The 22,086-nt window shown below is 31.6% G+C and overlaps 5 protein-coding genes across 9 annotated transcripts in view; 3 read left to right on the top strand and 2 right to left on the bottom strand.

Moving 5' to 3' along the window:
- LOC141403826 (uncharacterized) overlaps nt 1–22,086 on the bottom strand; it is a 153,155-nt gene that overhangs the window by 24,481 nt on the left and 106,588 nt on the right. The window lies entirely within an intron of this gene.
- Nucleotides 1–22,086, bottom strand: part of LOC141403779 (uncharacterized) — a 137,184-nt gene that overhangs the window by 9,053 nt on the left and 106,045 nt on the right. The window lies entirely within an intron of this gene.
- LOC141403818 (uncharacterized) overlaps nt 1–22,086 on the top strand; it is a 241,152-nt gene that overhangs the window by 207,265 nt on the left and 11,801 nt on the right. The window lies entirely within an intron of this gene.
- The window catches only part of LOC141403742 (uncharacterized), a 42,085-nt gene continuing 20,509 nt past the window's right edge, over nt 511–22,086 (top strand). Inside the window, exon 1 of one of the 2 annotated variants that reach the window (XM_073986631.1) lies at nt 511–895. The gene's annotated coding sequence lies outside the window, so the exon portion shown is untranslated. Of the gene's footprint in view, nt 896–13,739; nt 13,880–22,086 lie in introns of those variants that run through there. The other variant, XM_073986632.1, reaches the window with a different exon arrangement.
- On the top strand, nt 13,557–17,490 carry LOC141403796 (uncharacterized). 3 transcript variants are annotated; one of them, XM_073986770.1, is made up of 2 exons: nt 13,557–13,696; nt 15,973–17,490. In XM_073986770.1, exon 2 carries the CDS (start codon nt 16,038–16,040, stop codon nt 17,442–17,444), a length of 1,407 nt encoding a protein of 468 aa, XP_073842871.1. In that variant the 5' UTR covers nt 13,557–13,696; nt 15,973–16,037; the 3' UTR covers nt 17,445–17,490. The 3 variants fall into 3 exon arrangements, with proteins under 3 accessions (XP_073842871.1, XP_073842872.1, XP_073842873.1); XM_073986771.1 differs by lacking the exon at nt 13,557–13,696 and adding an exon at nt 13,771–13,794; XM_073986772.1 differs by lacking the exon at nt 13,557–13,696 and adding an exon at nt 13,859–13,882.

Genomic DNA, 22,086 nt, shown 5'->3' with positions numbered 1-22,086 from the left:
AAAAAAAATAATTATGACATGTCTAAATTCAAAATTGAAAAATTTGTTGAAAACACAACAATTTTTAGAAAAAAGGAAAAAGATGAATGAAAATTAATGAATAACTGAAAGTTTGCATACACAAATATTGTTTCGACATGTATCTCTCTCTTTAATTTTGAAAATAGAAGCATATAAAAATATATTGAAAATACAAAATTATTCAGAATTTATGGAAAAATGAATGAAATATGTGTAGTTAAATATAGAAGATACATTTGAAGGAAAGTCTATTGCTTTTCCTATTCATTTAATGTATATTTTATGTGTTTTCGGTTTAAATTTTCGTGAAAACAAGGAAACAAAAATGAAGGAAATTTTGTTTATGTTTCTGTTAATTACGAATGGTGTCGTGGACACGGCTTAATTCGTGTACGTCGTTCGACAGGCGCATTTTTTGGTTATCGACCAAAATCGTTAAAATCAAAATGCTTATAATTTTGGTAATTAACGATATTATTCGCTAAGTTAGCCACCAATAAAAAGTAGTCGCAAAGTTCTACCGACAGCAACAGTGATGTCAACTTTTATTTTAACTTTTCATTCATAATTTTAATTTGACCGAATTTTGCCGGTAACCAAAAAATGACCTAGTAAATCCCACTACTGATGCATCTACCATGGTAATTGTGCCATGCCTAATAACAACATGTGTCTCTCTCGCTCATTCACTTTGTTGACACAGCTGGTTGGGTCTCTTGTTAAAACAAAAGAACATAGTTTGAACGGCATCATTCTTCACTTCGTACCTGCGCGTTACTTATTTTTAATTTTTTGTTAAAGTTTATAGTAAAATATAAATTAACAATAAATAAGTGTCATTAAACCATATTCGTCGGCTCACATCAAATTCAAGGTATGTACATACATATATGTATTTATTTTTATATTGAAAAAGGAAATGTGTCTATCACCCCCTATTCTGTAACTTTTTATCAATTTGACTCTTTGTTTATTTTACAACAATTTCGTTTGTTTGTTTTGTAGTTGTTACAAAAACAAAAGAAATTTTAACAACTTTTTAATCGATAAAAGTTACAGAATAGGCATACAAAGAAATAATTGGTCTGTTCCAGTACTGCAAGAATCTACTAATTTTTACTATTTTTTCCGATAACATAAAGGAAAAAATGTTATCGTAGTAAACAATAGTAGCTTCTTGCAGGTCCTGGAAAAACACCAAACCACCACTTATGCTAAGTTTACATTTACGAAATCCACTCGATTTCAACTGTCAATTCCATAGCTCAAACGTCAAATGAAATCTCATCTGGATTTCATTTGACGTTTAACCTATGGATTAGACAGTTGAAATCGAGTGGATTTCGTAAATGTAAACCAAGCATTACTGTGTTTGTGGATGGTAACGAGAGCGTCATTTGTTTTGCTCTCACAGTGTTTCACATTGGGAGAAATGTTTGATAAAAAATCATAGACTAATAAAAAGATAGCATAGACTAATAAAAAGATAGACGAAGGAATGCTCTCACCGAGTATGTTCGAATTGAGTATGCTTACAGAGGTACTCAAAATAAAATGCCAAAAAATACAAGTTAATAAATATTTTGTTCTGGCAAAAGGCAACTTGGGATTAGTTTTTGATGGGAACAATATCCTCATACAAAAATATCCATGAAAATATTGCCATTTTCCGCAAAAATCGTCTTCGAACTTTTTTGAGTTTTCGTGTTTGAGTAGGTTTACGGCGCAAAATTGAGTATTCCTTCGTCTATCTTTTTATTAGTCTATGAAGATAGACGAAGGAATACTCAATTTTGCGCCGTAAACCTACTCAAACACGAAAACTCAAAAAAGTTCGAAGACGATTTTTGCGGAAAATGGCAATATTTTCATGGATATTTTTGTATGAGGATATTGTTCCCATCAAAAACTAATCCCAAGTTGCCTTTTGCCAGAACAAAATATTTATTAACTTGTATTTTTTGGCATTTTATTTTGAGTACCTCTGTAAGCATACTCAATTCGAACATACTCGGTGAGAGCATTCCTTCGTCTATCTTTTTATTAGTCTAGGGGTGAGCACGCCTTTGTGCTAGCACACAGGCAAATTGTGAAAACGTACTCTTAGTTTTTTGTGAACCATAAACAATTAAAAGTTTATGCAATTTTTTATTTATATTTTTTAATAATTTGCATTGTGGACGATTTTAGACAACATTAATGTTTCAAAAATGTTGAAATAAGTAATGAAACGTCAAGAAAAATTTAATATTAATTCTCTCTTAAATTTGCCTCTCTCTCGATTTTGCTCAGCATTGTATTAGTCTATGAAAAAATATTTAGGAAAAGCGGCAGTTTTGTTTCTCTTTTTTCTCTTCGTTTCGATACTGTTGAATAGTTTTCAAAGAGAATTCATTGAATAGAATAAAACAAACATACAGTGAGTGTCAAAAATATTCGGTTTTCAATTTTACCAATAGTAACACCTCAGTATTTTAGAAGCCCATACCCAATATCAAAAAAAACCTAATACTTAAATTAAAAATTAAATTAAATTAAAAAATGTATATAACATGGATCCATGGCAACACTATAAGGGAGAATAACAAATAAAACTTTGTTAAACCTGTTATCTATCTATGCGTCAAAAATATTCGGTTTATGTAAGTTTTGTTAAATATTTTTGCAAAAACCTTTTCCACAATATTAGTATACTTTTTAATAACTGTGAAAAGAATCTTTGTTCCTGTGTGCAAAAATATTATATTTTTCAGCAAATTATTAAAATTGAGCGCTGACTTGAAATTGGTCACTGAGTCCTTAATGACTTTCAGAAGATAAAAGGTATGCACTTACATTCCAAAAAAAAATGTAAGGATAAAGCCTTTAAATTTTCTTTATCATTCACTTTGAACGTTTAAACTCGGACTTTAATAACGAATAACCCTGCGTTTACACATGACAGGATAGTTGACTTCATGTATTGATTGTCAAAAACCCAAAACTTGCCTCTGCACATAGGTTTCAATCAGGAAATTTTTGGCCAAAACCCTATTTTTGAAGTTTCAAAATTTTAATTGGTTTTTGCGCAGAATAATAAAAAACACATCAAGTCAACCGAAAATAATCAGTTTTTGTAAATACCGTTAGTTTCCGTTTATTGGCGCAGTACCAAAGTTGACACTTTTTTATGTAAAAATAAAACAGTTTGTGCTGTAAAATATACAATTTTTGTTTTATTGCGTCGCTGCATAAATATACAGAAGTGAGACCAAAGTTATTATGAATCGGGAAGCTGTTAATGAGTACTTTCATAATATTTACAAAAAGAACGATGAAATTTGTAAAATTAGCGCAATAAAATCAATCTTTTTTATATATATTTAAAATTATTTTTTACAAATATTTTTCAAATATACTTAAACTTTTAAAAAATTTCCAAATATGTCCACCTCCAAATCGAATTTGAAAGATAGCAGGGGGTCTGTACTAATAAATTCAGAAGTCAAATCGTGCTCAAATTTGCCACAGTAAAAATAAAGTGGATTTTACGGCGTACAGAAATAAGGCCCCAGGAAATAACACCCCAAATTGAAAATGAAAATAGGCCCCAAACAGGTATATGAAAAACAACAACAAAATTTTTGGGGTCTAATTTCGTCTTTTTGGGACCTTTTTTCATTTAACTGTTGGGGCCAAATTGTCTTCACAACAAGTAAATCGAAAATTTGAAAATCAAATTGGGGTCTAAATAATATTGGGGCCTAAATGAATTTTTCATTAGGGCCTTTTTGCACATGTTTGGGGCCTAAATATATTTTAGTGTTTAACAAAAACAAGAAATTGGGGTGCATTTTTTAAAGTTTTTATTAAGATATGATCAAAAAATGGGGTGCAATTTCGAAAACTTTATTAAGAAAAAAAGCGAAAAAAATTAAAGGACTCAAAATAACAATAATTTTTAGTAATAATAAGCAAAAGTAAACACTTATTTCATAGAATTCAAAAAATTATATGATAAGTAATAATAATTGGTAATAATTATTACTAATGTTGCAGATTTTGACAGTTGTGTAAAGGAAAAGCTGCTGAAAAAATGTTTCAGCAACATTAAGAAAGTAAAAAAGATACACCTATTAACAATGTTTAATTTATATACCTCATCTTCCATTGGGAGCATATTTGTGCATATAGCGTTTTCTTCAAACACCATCCTATTTAAAAATGCTAAGGCATTTATTTTTCCTTTTTTACGGAGGAAGGAAGGAAAATATATTTAAAAAAATCGCGCGAATTTTTAAATATATTTTTCTTCAGCTACTCTCCTAATTCTGTTTGACTTGACTTGGAGAGAAAAAAGATACTAAAAAAAATCGCGCGATTTTTTAAATATATTTTTTCTCTCCATTTCTTTCAATTCTGTTTGACTTGATTTGGAGATTTGGAGAGAAAAAATATATTTAAAAAATCGCGCGATTTTTTTGATATATTTTTTCTCTCCAAATCAAGTCAAAAAGAATTAGAAAGAAATGGAGAGTAGCTGAAGAAAAATATTTTTAAAAAATCAAACACATTTAGAAAAAAAGGGAGAGTAGCTGATGAAAAATATATTTACAAAATCGCGCGATTTTTTTAAATATATTTTTCTTCAGCTACTCTCCCTTTTATTCTAAATCTGTTTGAATAGATTTGGAATGAAAAAATATATTAAAAAAATTGAGCGATTTTTTAAGTATATTTTTTCTCTCCAAATCAAGTCAAGCAGAATTAGGAGCGTAGCTGAAGAAAAATATATTTAAAAAATCGCGCGATTTTTTAAATATATTTTTTCTCTCCAAATCAATTCAAACAGAATTAAAAAATTCTGTTTGATTTTTTAAATTATTTTTTTAAAACATTTTTCTTCAGCTACTTTCCATTTCTTTCAAATTCTGTTTGACTTGATTTGGAGATATGGAGTAGTTAAAGTCTGTCTCGGGTTTGTTTGGTTTTGGTCAGACCGAAATTGGTCCACACCTTTTCGAGCATGAATGCTTCAACTATTTGATGGGGTTTTTGGAGCCGGCACAAATTTTTTGCTAACGATGTGATGCAAACTTCTTTGTATTTGGTTAAAATATATACTTTGTGATTCTTGCTGAAAACTATAAAAATATATACATACATATATGTATATAGAAATTGGTACAGAAATACTCACTTATCACAATATTTCTGAAAAACATTACGAACGGTACTTGATACCGACGATCCACTTCCCAAAGATTTTGCGATTACTACGCAATCGTCTTTAATTTTATTTAAAATTTTAATTTTTATCACATTCATAGACGCCTGCTAGTACACTTGAAAATAAGAGCTTGTTTCTAGGTGGCTTTAACATGCTACAATCGTAAAAAAGTACAGTCATCAATTAGTTACATATCACAAACTATTGAATGAATATCTTTAAAAATATTTTTTGAAATTACACCCCAAATTTAGGGCTTCATTTACACCCCAAATTTAAGTGAATAAATATTTTGGGGCGTGAATGCATACTTTGGGACCTAATTGCATTTTCGTTGTTTGGGGTGATAATGCATTTTGCAAATGCATAATTGCAATATTTTTTTGGGGCCAAATTTCATAGTTGGGGCCTTTTTGTATTGGGGCAATTTTTCAAATTGTAAAAACACCCCAAAAATTGGGGTCCATTTTCATTCCCGTTTGGGGCGTTATTTCTTGGGGCTTTATTTCTGTACGCCGATTTTACTATTTTAAGATGGGAAATTTTTTTGTAAATACCTGTTGTGCCTGTACGTAGTATCCAATTAAAATTGAACAGTAATACCCACATCTATCAACCGATTTTCCTTAAAATTCATATTTAAGGGTTTCAGAGTATAGAAAACAAGTATGTATAATTTTTTGCAAATAGGTCAATTTTTCGTCATAACCCCCACATAAAATTACCATCCGATTTTAGATATTTTGTGGATTTTAGCGACACTTTATGACCGATTCGGCTGAAATTTGGTATTTTGAGCTCTTGGAAGATATGAATCCTTCGTACCAAAAATTATTAACATAGATCAATGTTTTGGTTTAGACCCCACATAACGGGACCACCCTGTTCAACAAATTTTGCCAGTTTTTGGTCATTTTGGTAGATAAAACGTAAGAATTGCTGTTTGTACACATTTATTATAAATAATAGTTAATTTCAATACAAAATGGACGTTGAAATAGTTTTGGCCAGAAAATTTGGATTTGGGACCATTGTGCTCTGTGACGTAGGCGTCCAGACAACAGCAAAAACAGTTGTAAAATTATGAAAATCATAGATTTCTTTTTGTTTTCCGTTCACATATTTTGTTTTTGTACCTATTCATTTGTTTTCAACACATTTAAATTATCATCTCAGGTCTTTTTTCACAAAATGTCAAAAATTTGTTAACACTACTGTCTATGAAAAAATGATGGACAGCTGCGAGACAACGACAAATGTATGTATGTGCATGGTACAATAATACAGGTAGCATTATCAAGCCAGCTGATGGTAACATAATGTGTCAATTGCATTGAATTGATGTCAAATTTTGACATCTTATGTTACCAACAATTGCAGATGCGGCTACCTGTGTATTTGTACCATGTGTATGTGTTAGTAAATCAGAGTTGTATTTGAAGACAAACTGTCTGGTGTAAACGCCTAGTTAATCAATGTAATTGACAGTTGAAATCGAACGGATTACGTAAATGTAAACTTATAGCTCATTTAGACTTGCCATAAATTCTCGACTGGATTTAATAAATCCAATACAAATCTCATTGCATTTAGATATACATTTTGGAAGATTTAAATGGCAGTCAGCTGATTTTTGTTCATAGCACAATTACCAAGGTAGATGCATCAGCCCATTTGATCGAATTTGAAACGTCAAAAGAATTTTTTGTAAATTGAATTCGTCTCAAAAAACATATGTACGTCAAATTACAAATTTATTGTTTAATACTGAAAATGTTATTTTATTTTCAGTTTTCCCATCTAAAATAAATAAACGAATTATTTTATCGTTTGGACATCGTTAATATTACATCCAGTTTCTGTATGTCGAAAGAAGAATGTGTGCAAATGAAACACGCCCGAACTTTTCGAAATAATTTTACCTTTGCTTTTGCTTCAAAACAAATGTGAAAAACTCACAAGTTTTTGGTGCTTCTTTCGCACACATTCTTCTTTCGACATACAGAAACTGGATGTAATATTAACGATGTCCAAACGATTTCGACATACAGAAACAGGCTGTTAAAATCATCTTTGTTCATCAAAACAATTTAATTTTTCCGCCTTGTTTACAAATTTTTACACTTTAAATTATTTTTAGTGTAGGAATTCACCGATGCATCTACCCTTTTCTTGTGTCAGCTTGCAACTTTTTGTATTTTGTAGCAACATGTTGCAAAGAACAGAGTTGTATTACTATTAGACTATGCTGGCTTTAGCAAATCAAGGATTTGAGCTTGTACAAATAGATTTATTGTCTTAACAAAATTGCGAAATTTTTATAAACAAATTATATCTTTCTATAAAAGATGTTTATGTAGCAAAATCTTGTTTTCCAAAACTAGAAAGTAAGATATGTAAAGTAAAGATGTCGGAAGTTGTTTCCGTTAAAACTGAACCCTTCGATAATGATTATAAGCAGGAAAATGATACCAATACACTATGCTACTATGCAACAAAACTTGAAAATTGTACGAATATGAAAAGTGATATTAAAGAAGAAAAAATAGACATGGACAAAATGGAAGAATTTGTACCAGAGACCATAATGGATAAAATCAAGAAAGAGGACGCTGATGAAATGGAGGAATTTTTACCAGCGAATTCCCATAGTTTGTACTCATCGTCATCACTCACGTGGAAATCCGATGATCGTATGGAACAAGTTGCACAACAACATCTAACTAGTGCAATATCTGACCAAATATCCTTACCCAAATTAGAAATAATTGATGTTCACACAGATGAGAATGAGAGAAAAGGTCTTCAGGTCAATAATGATTCATCTTCCCGTGTCGCTCAAACACCTACCGAACATAAATGTGAACTATGTGATATTTCATGTGCAGAAGAAACAAGTCTACGGAGACATATAAAAAATAAACATCCTTCTTCTTTTGAAGCAGAGTATATCTGTGAAATATGTAATCAAAGATTTACAACAACAAAAGGTCTTTCTTTACATTATAACCGGATGCATCCAGGAACTCATTCAACACAAATACGTCCTAAACATAATTGTGAACTATGTGATAGTTCTTTTACAGAATACAAAAGTCTACGGAGTCATATAACAAAAAAACATCCTTCGTCTATAGACACAGAGTATATATGTGAAATATGTAATCAAAGATGTATCACACGAAAAGGTCTTGTTAAACATTCTTACATTAGGCATCCAGAAGTTTATTCCACTCAAATGCCTACTAAATATAATTGTGAACTATGTGATAGTTCTTATACAGAAGAAAGCAGTCTACTTAGACATATGAGAAATGCACATCCTTGGACTATTGATACAGAGTATATCTGCAAAATATGCAATGGAAAATTTGCCACACAACAAGGCCTTGAAGTACATTCTACCCGGATACATCCAGAAGTTCATTCCATTAAAACACGTACTAGACGTCGCTGTGAATTATGTGGTAGGTCATTTACCCAAGAAAGCAGTCTACGAAATCACATAAGAAAAAAACATCCTTCGTCTATAGATACAGAGTATATTTGTGAAATTTGTAATCAAAGATTTACAACAAAAAAAGGTCTTGTTAAACATTCATATGGCATGCATCCAGAAGCTCAAAGACCTAGTAATTATAAATGTGAAATATGTGGTAGTTGTTATGCAGAATCTCATTATCTCCGGACACATATAAGAAAGAAACATCCTTCGTCATTGGATACAGAGTATATCTGTGAAATTTGTAATGCAAAATTTACCACACAAAAAAGTCTTGATAGACATTCTAACCGGATGCATACACATGATAGATAACAAGGAACTCGAAAATTATAATTGCAAATATTGTCAGCATATCAGTTATTCTGTGGAGTCATTATATCGACATATTTTGCGAAGATAATCATAAACGGATAGACAAATTTCAATTGTGTAATATGACATTTCGTTCGACTGCCTCGTTTTATCCACGTATGAATTTACATAGGTATAAGGTACCCCTAAAATTTACCCATTAAATAAAAATGTTAATTAAAATTAACCAAGAGTTTTACTTACTGCAAGACCTATTTATGTAAGAATCCAATTTGATTTAGTTTTCTTAATTTGGGAGGCTCAATGCTGTTTCTATGAAAATGTGAAATGAACAAATTTATAAAGGATTTTTATACCCTTAGCATTTATGCTAACGAGGGTATATACACTTTCATGCGGGCAAAATGTGCCTCACCGAAATAATAGTTTTAGACCCCAAGTATGTTTGGACGAAATGTGTTTGAGACAATTTGGAGTCGATTGAGCAATGTCCGTCCGTCTGTCTGTCTGGCTGGAGCGCACGATAACTCTCGAACGGATCAACCAATTCGGTCCAAAATTTGGCTTTCGTAATATTTTGTCCAAACTTAGTTTATGTTCGAAGATGGGTTATATCGGTCCCCTCCTTCCGGTACCTCCCCCATAAAAGTTCGAAAATGTTCGGAAAATTTGTACGTACGATAACTCTTAAAGGCAGCAACCGATTTGGTCCATAATTTGCAACTCGTGAAATGTCTACCTTAGATATGGTCTCAATCGGTCCACTCTTCGGGTACCTCCCACACAAAATTTCGGATCAGTTCAGTTTAGGACTGCTCTCGAATCGCGTTGATTTTTGTTTTAGCAACTTGTATTCACTGCCCCCACTACGACGGTACAAGTTTCATCAGGGTCAAGTCCATACTTGCTGAGAAAATAGCATGAAAGTTGCACAAAACCCCTATGACACCGTGTGTAGTGGTTGGAGCGCAAGATAAGTCTCGAACTGATCTGCCGATTGGGTCCAAAATTTGGTCCTAGTAATATTTTGTCCAAACATAGTTTAAGTTCGAAAATAAACCATATCGGTCAACTCCTTCAGGTACCTACCCCACAAAATTTCAAAAATGTTCGGAAAAATTATTCGTAAGGTAACTTTTGAAGGGAGTGGCCGAATTGGTCCATACTTTACACATCCTAATATCTCTACCAGATATATAGGTTCGAATATGGACTATATTTGTCCACTTCATCCAGTACCTCCCAAACACTTTAATACCTGCTATCGAATCACTTTGATTTTTGTTGAAGCAACTTGCATTCGCTGCCTCAATTACGAAGGTAAAAGTTTTTTCAGGGGCAAGTCCACACTTCTGAAGCAAACAGCACGAAGGGTGTAAAAACCCCCTATGGCACCATATGTAGTGGCTGGAGATCCACTTCCATAATGGTCAATGTCGATCCATCCGTTTTAGTATCTCCTCCGCAAAACTTTTGCTCTTTAATCCTAATCAACATTTTTGTCGTTTCATACGCCCAACATTTTTAAAGCCCTCTAAATACATACGTTATTTGGGGAAAAAATTGTTTCAATATACACAGGCTGAGGGTATATCTCTTTCGGCCTAGCCGACTGATACTTTTTTACTTGTTAAGTTTTGATTTTTTATTTTGTGTTTTCAATTACAACAGCTCTTCTGACAGGCCACAGTACATCATCTGGGTTGATGCGGGTACCTGTATGATTGTGCCATGAGCTTCATTCATATAAGCTGTGTTCCTTTACTTACCTGAGGTTACCATTTGTTGCCATTTTTAACCTGCAAAGCTTAAGCCTTAACCCCAAAAAGTGGTAAAACTGGCAGCAATTTTTAAGAGGGTGAGAGAGGAGAAAGGACAAAAATGTCTTTCTCTTCTACCACAGGCTGCCAGTCAAATTTCTTCAGGTAAAATATGGTATAACTGATTTTTCGACATTTGTTTTGACAATTATTTGACAATGAAGAAAAAGATGAACAAAAACAGAAGAAAAAGGCGAACGCTGTCAAAACAAAAGCTGTGTTCCAGAACTAAAAAGTTTTTACAATTTTTACGACTTTTACACATTTTACTCGAAAATGCGTTCCCGTACACAAAAGTGGTAAAATGTTCACTTCTCTTTAAACAAAAATGGCGCTGAATAGCGCTCTCTTTAAAAACTTTTTACTCGATAAATTTGAGCGTGTAAAAAATAGTAACATGGTTGCCGGCGTCTGATTGGCTGATACGCCGACTTTGACATTTGTTCCAGTTTTTTTTGACGTATTTTCCATTTTTCCGTTCCCGAACTATTTCAAGAAACTTGTGTGTGACAACAAATTTTTTGCAGTTCTCTCTTTTACGAGTTTTACCATTAAAAAGTACGGGAACGAACCAAAAATTAAAATACTGTGTAATAAAAGAAAAAAATTTGAATTTTTATGTTTCTTTTTGACATTGCTACCATTTTTTCGTTTCTTTACTTTCCCGGTAAAACTGTTAATGAGAGAGCAATTTTGACAGTTTTCTGTTTTACGGCTTTTACCATTAAAAAGGTAAAGGAACAAAGCTATAACTATTCTCCTAACACATTCAAGAGTAAACACAGCTGTCGATGGTAACCAGTGTTACCGTTTTGGGCATTTCGGCCTTTGGGCCGAATAAAAAATAATTTTTAATTTTGGGCCGATGGGCGGCCCAAATCCATTTTGGACCGTTTTCATGCTAATAATTTTAAACAATATTTTATAAAATATCAAATATTAGTCTTTGGGCTATTATAACATGCTTACTTTTACTATTGGATGGATTTGAAAACGTAAAATAAAGCATTATAATTTTCACATTAAAACTTAATGCCAAGAAGGTCCTCCTAGTAGTTTAATAGTCACTTTTAATTTTTAGTTACCCGGGTTTTGAAATATATTTTTTATGATACTTAGGTATTTGGTAAAGATTCATGCATTGTGTTCATAAATAAAAAAAGTTCATAATAATTTGGTGGCAACGGAATCATGCCAAGCTAGAGGTTTTTTTTTCTATTTTTGGCATATATTTTTCCTATAATTAACAACCTTGAGAATGAATTTCAAGCTAGGGATACGCAGTGAAATGCAATAATCGGTTTTTCGATTATACGGTTTTCGTGAAAAACTTAAAGCTCGATTTTCGGTTAGTCGATTATTTGAGAGTGTGCTAAAAGTCGAGTTTCGATTATTCGTTAACCGCGGAAAACCGATCATAATCGAATATAATCGACCATTTTCTTTGATGCAATCTGTGATGTACATATGTACAAAAAAGTACCGTCCATTACGTTGTCTTAGCACACCCAATAGTCAACTACGACTAATAGTCGTCCACGATTAATAGTCGACTACGAATAATAATAGACTACGACTAATGGTCGAATACGAATAATAGTTGACTCCGACTTTCGAAAGTCGATTAAGAATAATCGATTATACGGTTTTCGCACAGTCAATAGTCGACTACGATTTTTAAGAGATTTTACGGCTAATAACCGATTAATCGATTAACCGAATTCGGTTTTACGTATCCCTATTTCAAGCATATAGTTCAGGTTTATCCTATTTATATCCGAGTGTCAACGCAAATTGTATTTTTTATAAAAAAAATAAATAAAAAACAAAAAACATTGACTACAAAAATAAATCGTACCAGCTCGAAACTTCATAAATGTTTGTAGGCACAAAAAACAGACAATTACATTTATGCACACTTACTTAACAGAAAATGAATAGTTTGAAATAAAATTTTCTGTTTTGGAGTTTTATATTTAATTACTAGATAAAAATAATAAGAGAATATACTATAACCCAAATACCCCCTTTATTAGAACTCTTCTTTTGTTATAGTTTTGATTTTGCGTACAGATTTATAGCGTTTCGGCTAACTTAAAGTTGAAAGTAATGATTAAAATTGAAGGAGGACCTTCTTTGTATTAACGTTTAGTGTGAAAATGACACTTTTAGTGCATCCGAATTGGATTTTTTTGCGTTTTCAAATCCATCCAATAGTAAAAGAAAGGATGTAATAATGACCCTTAAACTACTAAATACAATAACTCCATATAAGGTAACCTCAGGCGAAGTTTTGCCTATTATGAACCAGGTATTACATTTTCCCAGACTTGTAGAATGTGACTTCTATTTAATTGTAACAGATTGGAATTTGCTAAGACTCGGTGAAACTATACTTTCTTTCATCTCAAAGAGCACATCTTATAATACGATTGGAATTTTTGTTGTTGAAAAATAGTGCATATTCTTGAGGTAAATGGCTATCTGCGATACCATCTTTTTGTAAAAGCGTTTTGCGGTGCCAACGATAGCTCGAGAACGGATGGGCCGATCATAGCATATTTTTGTAAGCGTTTTAGGAACGTCAAAAAAATTTTTTTCGAACGGCAACACTGATGGTAACCCTCCCCCCTCTCTCTCTCTCTATCAAACTCTGTCGCCACAACATGAATGTCAACAAAAGATAGTTCGAACGGCACCATTCTTCACTTCGTACAACAACGCATTACTTACTGTTAATTTTTTTGTTAAAGTTTATAACAGAATGTAATAAATTAGCTATAAATAAGTGTTATTAAACAACATTCATCAACTCACATCAAATTCAAGGTATGTTTATTCTTGTTTTTCCCCATTACAAAAAGGCAGTCCTTTTTAAAGAAAGCAAGAATGTGAAATGTCAAAACACCACTGGTTATTTGTGGATGGTAAAGAGAGTGTGTGTTATTTCGTTAGTTCTCATAGTGTTTCACATTGGGAGAAATTGTACGAAAAAAAGAATTAAGCAAAAAGGTGGTAATTATATTATAAATAAATATAAAATATAAAATTTTAAAATTTAATTTAATATTATTATTATTATTTTAAATATAAAATTTTAATAACTTTTCAAAAGAGAATTTATTGAAGAGAATAAAAAATATGCTCAAATGTAAAAGGAATTAACTTTGTGTTATAGCATATATGTATATGATTGTAGAATATAAACTTTATAACATTAATCATATCTATTACCATTCTCTTACGTATTTCGAATGTCATGTCATTTTTTTTTTTTATAAAATTATCGTTACTTTTACATTTTTCTAGAGCACAGGCATTCCAATAGATTAAAAGAAAAACAAATTAATGGAATTTTGCCTAAAAATCCTTAAATACCACAAATTTATAGTGCTTCTAGGTGTACGAATACGAACTTTGCCATTCACACAGGCGTCATCTATACCTAAATGACTAAATAAGTTAAAAATTAGTTTTGTTATTCTTAAATCGTTCTTCGTTATAGTAATTCCCATCAATTGTTTCATATTTACATACAAAATATGTAATTAACAACGATTTTATTTATTTTTTAGGGGTGTACGAATATGAACTTTGCATACTGTAAATTTTATCTGTTCCTTTACTTCAAAAAATGGTAACAGTGGCAAAAGATAGTACAAGTGGTGAACTGCTCTCATATAAATTGTATGCTTTTAAAAGTAAGAGAAAACTTTGCAAGTAAACAGTGGTAAAAACTGGTAACCTCAGGCACGTAAAGGAACACGACTATTTAAAACGCAAAATGTAACGGTTGTAATTTTTTTAGTAGAGTTAGTAGGAGTAGGTAGCTCTGGTTACCTTAAATTTGTACTAACTGTTGCTGGAAGTCGTCTGTTAACACAAAAATTCAGCAAAAGAGAGCGATTCGAGAGGGACATTTTGACAGTTCTTTTACTGAAAGTTTGCAAATTCTTGCTGGGCAAATTTCTTCTAACAAGCACTTGCACCTCTTCTTCTTTTTTGTTGATTTATGTTTGTGTTGCTTGTGAAAATTAAAAACAATGTCATTGTGGAAAAGCAAGCCTAATTGTTTTTTTTTTAGTACAAAGTTGCAAAGTGGTAAAAATTCTTTTTTATTTTTAATCAAATACCAAATTTTTTGCTTCCTTTGGTTCCTTCTATGGCACAATAATACAGGTACAGCGGCAAAAACAGCTGATCTTTATACCAGATGTCAAAATGCATTATTGTAAATAAAATCACATACAAAATGTAAACAACCAATTCACAGTAATGCATTGTTGTTAGCAAATTTGACGTTTTGTATGATTTGATGTAACACCTTCTTATTCCACCATGGTTCCATCATTGACCGACAAATTGTTCTGTTTTGACAAGTCAGCTGATTGCTTGCTGGTTTCTGCTGGGAAGGTGTGTGTTTACTTTTTAACTTTTCTTGCAAAGAATAGAAACTTCTTACTCTCTGAGAAAGTTCTTGCTGGACAATTTTGCTGGGAAAGTAATCAGACAAACCTAGATATTTGTTGTTTTTGTTTTGTGCTAACACAGAATACAACATTGTATTTTTGTGGATTTCTGCCGGATTTAAATTAAAACCAGTCGTGAGATCATTTAGTTTTGTATGACGAGTCCGCTTAAAATTGATCAAATTAAGAAATTAATAGTACGTTTATATATGTATAACCGGATTTAACAAAACCACTGGGTTTTAAATCCCAGTTCCATTGCATATAAATAATCATTAATAAGGTTAGCCCGACAAAAAGTTCGAATTTGTACGGCGTTAAAATTCTCATGAAGGAGTTTAACCCGACAAAAAAAATCGAATACAAGCGTAGTATAACTTATGATTATTAAATTAAAATTCTTCTATAAATCGTTGATAGGTGCATACATGTTAAAGAAAAATCAAGTCTTTTAGAAGAAATACTAAAGGAATATTTAGGCTTTCCATCTTGTACTTGGACAATTTCGACCGTTAAAATAAATAAAAGAAGGCTTCAAATTGTCTAAAAAATCAAGAAATTAATACAAAAAATTAAATGTCGATAAAAAAAAACTTAAAAATAATTACATGTGTAATTTTTGTTTCTATTTTACAGCCCTAAAATACATTGTAGTAAAATTTTGTTTTCCTTAATTGAAAAGTCAGATATTCAAAGTAAAGATGTCGGAAATGATTTCCATAAAAACAGAACCCTTTGTCAATGATACACATATTAATGAAGATGAACTAGACTTGGATAAAATGGAAGAATTTTTACCAGAAAATGTCGATAAATCCACAATTGATAAAATTAAAAAAGAAAACGCGGATGAAATGGACGAATTTTTACCAGAGGATTCACTTAGCTTCTACTCAAAGTCGGAACATGTTACACAACAGCATCTAACTAATAAAATAAATCACCAAATATCCTTACCCAAAGTAGAAATAATTGATGTTCATACAGATGAGAATGATTGTAAAGGCCTTGATATCAATGGTGATACAGAAGCTTACGCCAGCGATATTAAAGAGGGAGCTGTTATTTCATCTTCCCGTGACTATAAATGTGAATTATGTGGTAGTTCTTATAGAGAGGCCAAAAATCTCCAGACACATTTAAGAAAGAAACATCCTTCGTCTATAGATATAGAGTATAGCTGCGACATATGTAACGAAAGATTTGGCACACAACAAGGCCTCGCAATACATTCATCCCGGATGCATTCAGTAGATCGAAAACATAAATGTGATATATGTGGGTATTGTTTTACCGAATCTAGTAAACTCCGGGCACATATAAGAGATAAACATAATTCATCAATAGATTCAGAATATATTTGCGGAATTTGTAATCACAAATTTACAACACAAACGGGTCTTGATATGCATTATACCCGGAAGCATTGCACTCAAATACCTGCTAAATATAATTGTGAACTATGTGATAGTTCTTTTACAGACAGTAGAAATCTTGGGTCACATATAAGAAGAAAACATAGTTCATCTTTAGATTTAGAATATATTTGCGAAATTTGTAATCAAAGATTTACCACACAAAATGGTCTTGATAAACATTCTTATCGGATGCACTCAGAAACTCAAACGCCAGCTGAACATAAATGTGAAATATGCGGTCGGTGTTATACGGAATCTGATAACCTACGGGCACATATAAGAAATAAACATCCTTCGTCTATAGATACCGAGTATATCTGCGAAATTTGCAATCAAAGATTTACCACACAAATTGGTCTTGATAAACATTCTTATATGATGCATCCAAAAACTGAAACACATGCTAAATATGAATGTGTAATATGTGGTCGATGTTATGTGGATTCTGATACACTTCGGACACATATAAGAAGAAAACATCCGTCGTCTATAGATTCAGAATATATTTGCGAAATTTGTAATCAAAAATTTACTACACAAACGGGTCTTGATAAACATTCTTACCGGATGCATCCAGTAGTAGATCGAAAACATAAATGTGAAATATGTGGTAGAAGTTATACAGATTATCGTAGTCTACGGAAACATATGAGAAATAAACATAATGATCATAAAAAACGTGCACAATAAAATGTAAAGATTGACGCAATGAATAAAAATGTTAATTAAAAAAAAATTATCCAAAAGTTTCATTTTTTATTTATTCCAAGAGTATTTTTAAATATTATTCTGCAATTATCTACGATAGAATCACGAAAATTCGTTACTCAAGGATCCATACAATTTTTTTCGAACTATGGCTAATTACAGTTTAGCGGGATTTCGATTTAACGGAAATAGTATTAAACAAGTAAGAACTGTGTTATATCCCGTTTAGACTAGTAATTTTAAATCGACTAAATCCAACTTTCAAATCCTAGTTGTTTAGACTAGTCTAAAATGATATAAGATGCCCGTCAGCTGATCTTTGCTTACGTATACGTACGCGAATTTGCAAAAAAAATTGCTTGAAAATTAAAAATGGAATGAAATACTGAAAAAAAAATAATCTGAAAATTGCTATTAAATATGTTGTTTACAATTTATATTAAATTAAAGCTACATCCATTTTATTTTTATTTAATATTGTTTCTATTTTTCCGCTTCTGTTTGTTTTTGTGTTTACAGTTATTTGAAAAATGTAAACAATAGGGTTATGACTTTTTTACAACCTCATATCCCTGTGTCATATTTTGATGAGAAAAAAGCTCACGCGCAAAAAGCTTTTAAAGTTTTTATAGATGAGCTTTTTGAAATAAATTGAAGTCACTTTAAGCACATAAATAACTCAAAAAAATTGTTAAAGCCACACGACATAGCCAGAATGACATAAGCGTTTGTTTCTCACCAATTTTATCGTCATATTAGCTGTGTTCCAGAACTAAAAAGTTTTTACAATTTTTACGACTTTTACACATTTTACTCGAAAAAGCGTTCCCGTACACAAAAAAGTTGTAAAATGTTCACTTCTCTTTAAACAAAAATGGCGCTGAATGACGCTCTCTTTAAAAACTTTTTACACGACAAATTTGGGCGAGTAAAAAAATAGTAACATGGTTGCCGGCTTCTGATTGGCTGATACGCCGACTTTGACGTTTGTTCCAGTTTTTTGACGTATTTTCCATTTTTCCGTTCCCGAACTTTTTGAAAAAACTTTTTTGTGACAACAATTTTTCTACCTTTCTCTCTTTTACGAGTTTTACTATTAAAAAGTACGGGAACGAAGCTATTATTACATATATATAATTTTATATCATATATAGCATTATTCCATGTATCACATAAATTGAAAGTGCTTTGTGCGGGACCTTTTTCAATATGTAAATGGAATAAAAATTATTTTAGCCTTAATAGGCAAAATGTCACTTATTCGTGCAACAGGAAAAAAAATTTGGAGCAAATTTTTAATAGGCAAAAGTTCATTCACTCTCGCTAAAGGAAATCATTTTTGAGAAAAAAGGTCAAAAAGGCAATGCCGTTGTTTGGTATTGTTGAAGTTACGAAGTTTTTCTGCAATTCACACACACACACGATCCGAACGCAACGAAAGAGCACACAAAAGAGAGCAAATGTTTTGATTTGTTTTTGTTTTGCAGCATGCGGGTATACAACCTTACTAACACTGTCAAAAGATGCCAATATCCAGAATTTTATGTGCTCTCTTCTTGGTCGGCAGTGGAACATAGTTGATCAGACTGCAATAGTTGCATTTTTAGGAGCAAAAAGCAAATCCAAGTTTTGAATTGATTTAATTTTGTATGGTAAATCAGGATGGATTTGGGTGGATTAAGCACTTAAATCGAGATAATGCCCTTAATCATCGTATAAGGGTATAGTCTAAACGGGCTATTTCAGTTTGTATGATAGCTGTTCACCACTTTTACCATTTTTTGCCACTGTTACCATTTTTAAAAGTAAAGGAACAGACCATAGGTATGGGTGTTAAAGTTGGTAACTTATGGCGTGTTTACATTAGAGCTTTTATTTCAGTTAACCTTTATGAAGTTTGATCGTCAATGGCAGCAACTGCTTTCACTAAATCTAGTACAATATAAACGTACTTATACAATGCTTCATTCATATAAATTTTCTCCACACACGTTCAAAAGTAAACACACCACTCAATGGCAACCCTGCTTTCTCTCTCTCTCTCTCTCTCACTGCCAAACTCTGTCGCCACAACATGAACATGAGTCGGTCTCTTGTTAAAATGTCAACAAAGGATAGTTTGAACGGTCAAATTCTTCACTTCGTACCTACGCGCTATTTACTTTTAATTTTTTGTTGAAGTTTATAACAGAATATAATAAATTAGCAATATATAAGTGTTATTAAACAACATTCATCAGCTGACATCAACTTCAAGGTATGTTTATATTCTTGTATTTCTCCATTACAAAAAGGCCGTTTTTATTAACAAAAGTAAGAATGCGAAATGTCAAAAACGCCGCAGACTGTTTGTGGATGGTAATGAGAGTGTGTGTCATTTGGTTTTCTCTCACAGTGTTTCACATTGGGTGAAATTGTACGAAGAAAATATGTATAGGTATTTAAGAAACAAGGCAGCAATTTTATTACAATTTAATTATTAAATTTTAATACTGTTTCAAAAGAGAATACAAAATATGATAGAATACAAACGAAATTACCTTTGTAATATAACATACAGTGTCCCACAAATGTCTTCGTACCCCAAGAATATTTAGAAATATTTATGAAAAACGCGAAAAATAAACGAAAATGTTCAACATATTTGAGTGTAGATTTGTTTATTAAACACTTAATTTATATATAGATGATGAATAAATGTGTTTAAGTTACTTGTATGTAAGATATCAACGAAAAACTAAAATAAGGTCCAAATTCAATACCAAACATTCTTATATGATGCATCCAAAAACTGAAACACATGCTAAATATGAATGTGTAATATGTGGTCGATGTTATGTGGATTCTGATACATTTGGACACATATAAGAAGAAAACATCCGTCGTCTATAGATTCAGAATATATTTGCGAAATTTGTAATCAAAAATTTACTACACAAACGGGTCTTGATAAACATTCTTACCGGATGCATCCAGTAGTAGATCGAAAACATAAATGTGAAATATGTGGTAGAAGTTATACAGATTATCGTAGTCTACGGAAACATATGAGAAATAAACATAATGATCATAAAAAACGTGCACAATAAAATGTAAAGATTGACGCAATGAATAAAAATGTTAATTAAAAAAAAATTATCCAAAAGTTTCATTTTTTATTTATTCCAAGAGTATTTTTAAATATTATTCTGCAATTATCTACGATAGAATCACGAAAATTCGTTACTCAAGGATCCATACAATTTTTTTCGAACTATGGCTAATTACAGTTTAGCGGGATTTCGATTTAACGGAAATAGTATTAAACAAGTAAGAACTGTGTTATATCCCGTTTAGACTAGTAATTTTAAATCGACTAAATCCAACTTTCAAATCCTAGTTGTTTAGACTAGTCTAAAATGATATAAGATGCCCGTCAGCTGATCTTTGCTTACGTATACGTACGCGAATTTGCAAAAAAAATTGCTTGAAAATTAAAAATGGAATGAAATACTGAAAAAAAAATAATCTGAAAATTGCTATTAAATATGTTGTTTACAATTTATATTAAATTAAAGCTACATCCATTTTATTTTTATTTAATATTGTTTCTATTTTTCCGCTTCTGTTTGTTTTTGTGTTTACAGTTATTTGAAAAATGTAAACAATAGGGTTATGACTTTTTTACAACCTCATATCCCTGTGTCATATTTTGATGAGAAAAAAGCTCACGCGCAAAAAGCTTTTAAAGTTTTTATAGATGAGCTTTTTGAAATAAATTGAAGTCACTTTAAGCACATAAATAACTCAAAAAAATTGTTAAAGCCACACGACATAGCCAGAATGACATAAGCGTTTGTTTCTCACCAATTTTATCGTCATATTAGCTGTGTTCCAGAACTAAAAAGTTTTTACAATTTTTACGACTTTTACACATTTTACTCGAAAAAGCGTTCCCGTACACAAAAAAGTTGTAAAATGTTCACTTCTCTTTAAACAAAAATGGCGCTGAATGACGCTCTCTTTAAAAACTTTTTACACGACAAATTTGGGCGAGTAAAAAAATAGTAACATGGTTGCCGGCTTCTGATTGGCTGATACGCCGACTTTGACGTTTGTTCCAGTTTTTTGACGTATTTTCCATTTTTCCGTTCCCGAACTTTTTGAAAAAACTTTTTTGTGACAACAATTTTTCTACCTTTCTCTCTTTTACGAGTTTTACTATTAAAAAGTACGGGAACGAAGCTATTATTACATATATATAATTTTATATCATATATAGCATTATTCCATGTATCACATAAATTGAAAGTGCTTTGTGCGGGACCTTTTTCAATATGTAAATGGAATAAAAATTATTTTAGCCTTAATAGGCAAAATGTCACTTATTCGTGCAACAGGAAAAAAAATTTGGAGCAAATTTTTAATAGGCAAAAGTTCATTCACTCTCGCTAAAGGAAATCATTTTTGAGAAAAAAGGTCAAAAAGGCAATGCCGTTGTTTGGTATTGTTGAAGTTACGAAGTTTTTCTGCAATTCACACACACACACGATCCGAACGCAACGAAAGAGCACACAAAAGAGAGCAAATGTTTTGATTTGTTTTTGTTTTGCAGCATGCGGGTATACAACCTTACTAACACTGT

Source organism: Musca autumnalis, unplaced genomic scaffold, assembly GCF_047663935.1.
Source record: "Musca autumnalis isolate F117 unplaced genomic scaffold, ASM4766393v1 scaffold_4, whole genome shotgun sequence".
Classification (NCBI taxonomy): domain Eukaryota; kingdom Metazoa; phylum Arthropoda; class Insecta; order Diptera; family Muscidae; genus Musca; species Musca autumnalis.
This window is presented reverse-complemented; position numbering and strand designations above follow the sequence as displayed.

Excerpts from the sequence above, each read along its gene's own strand:
- LOC141403796 (XM_073986770.1), top strand. The coding sequence starts at position 16,038 with ATGTCGGAAATGATTTCCATAAAAACAGAACCCTTTGTCAATGATACA.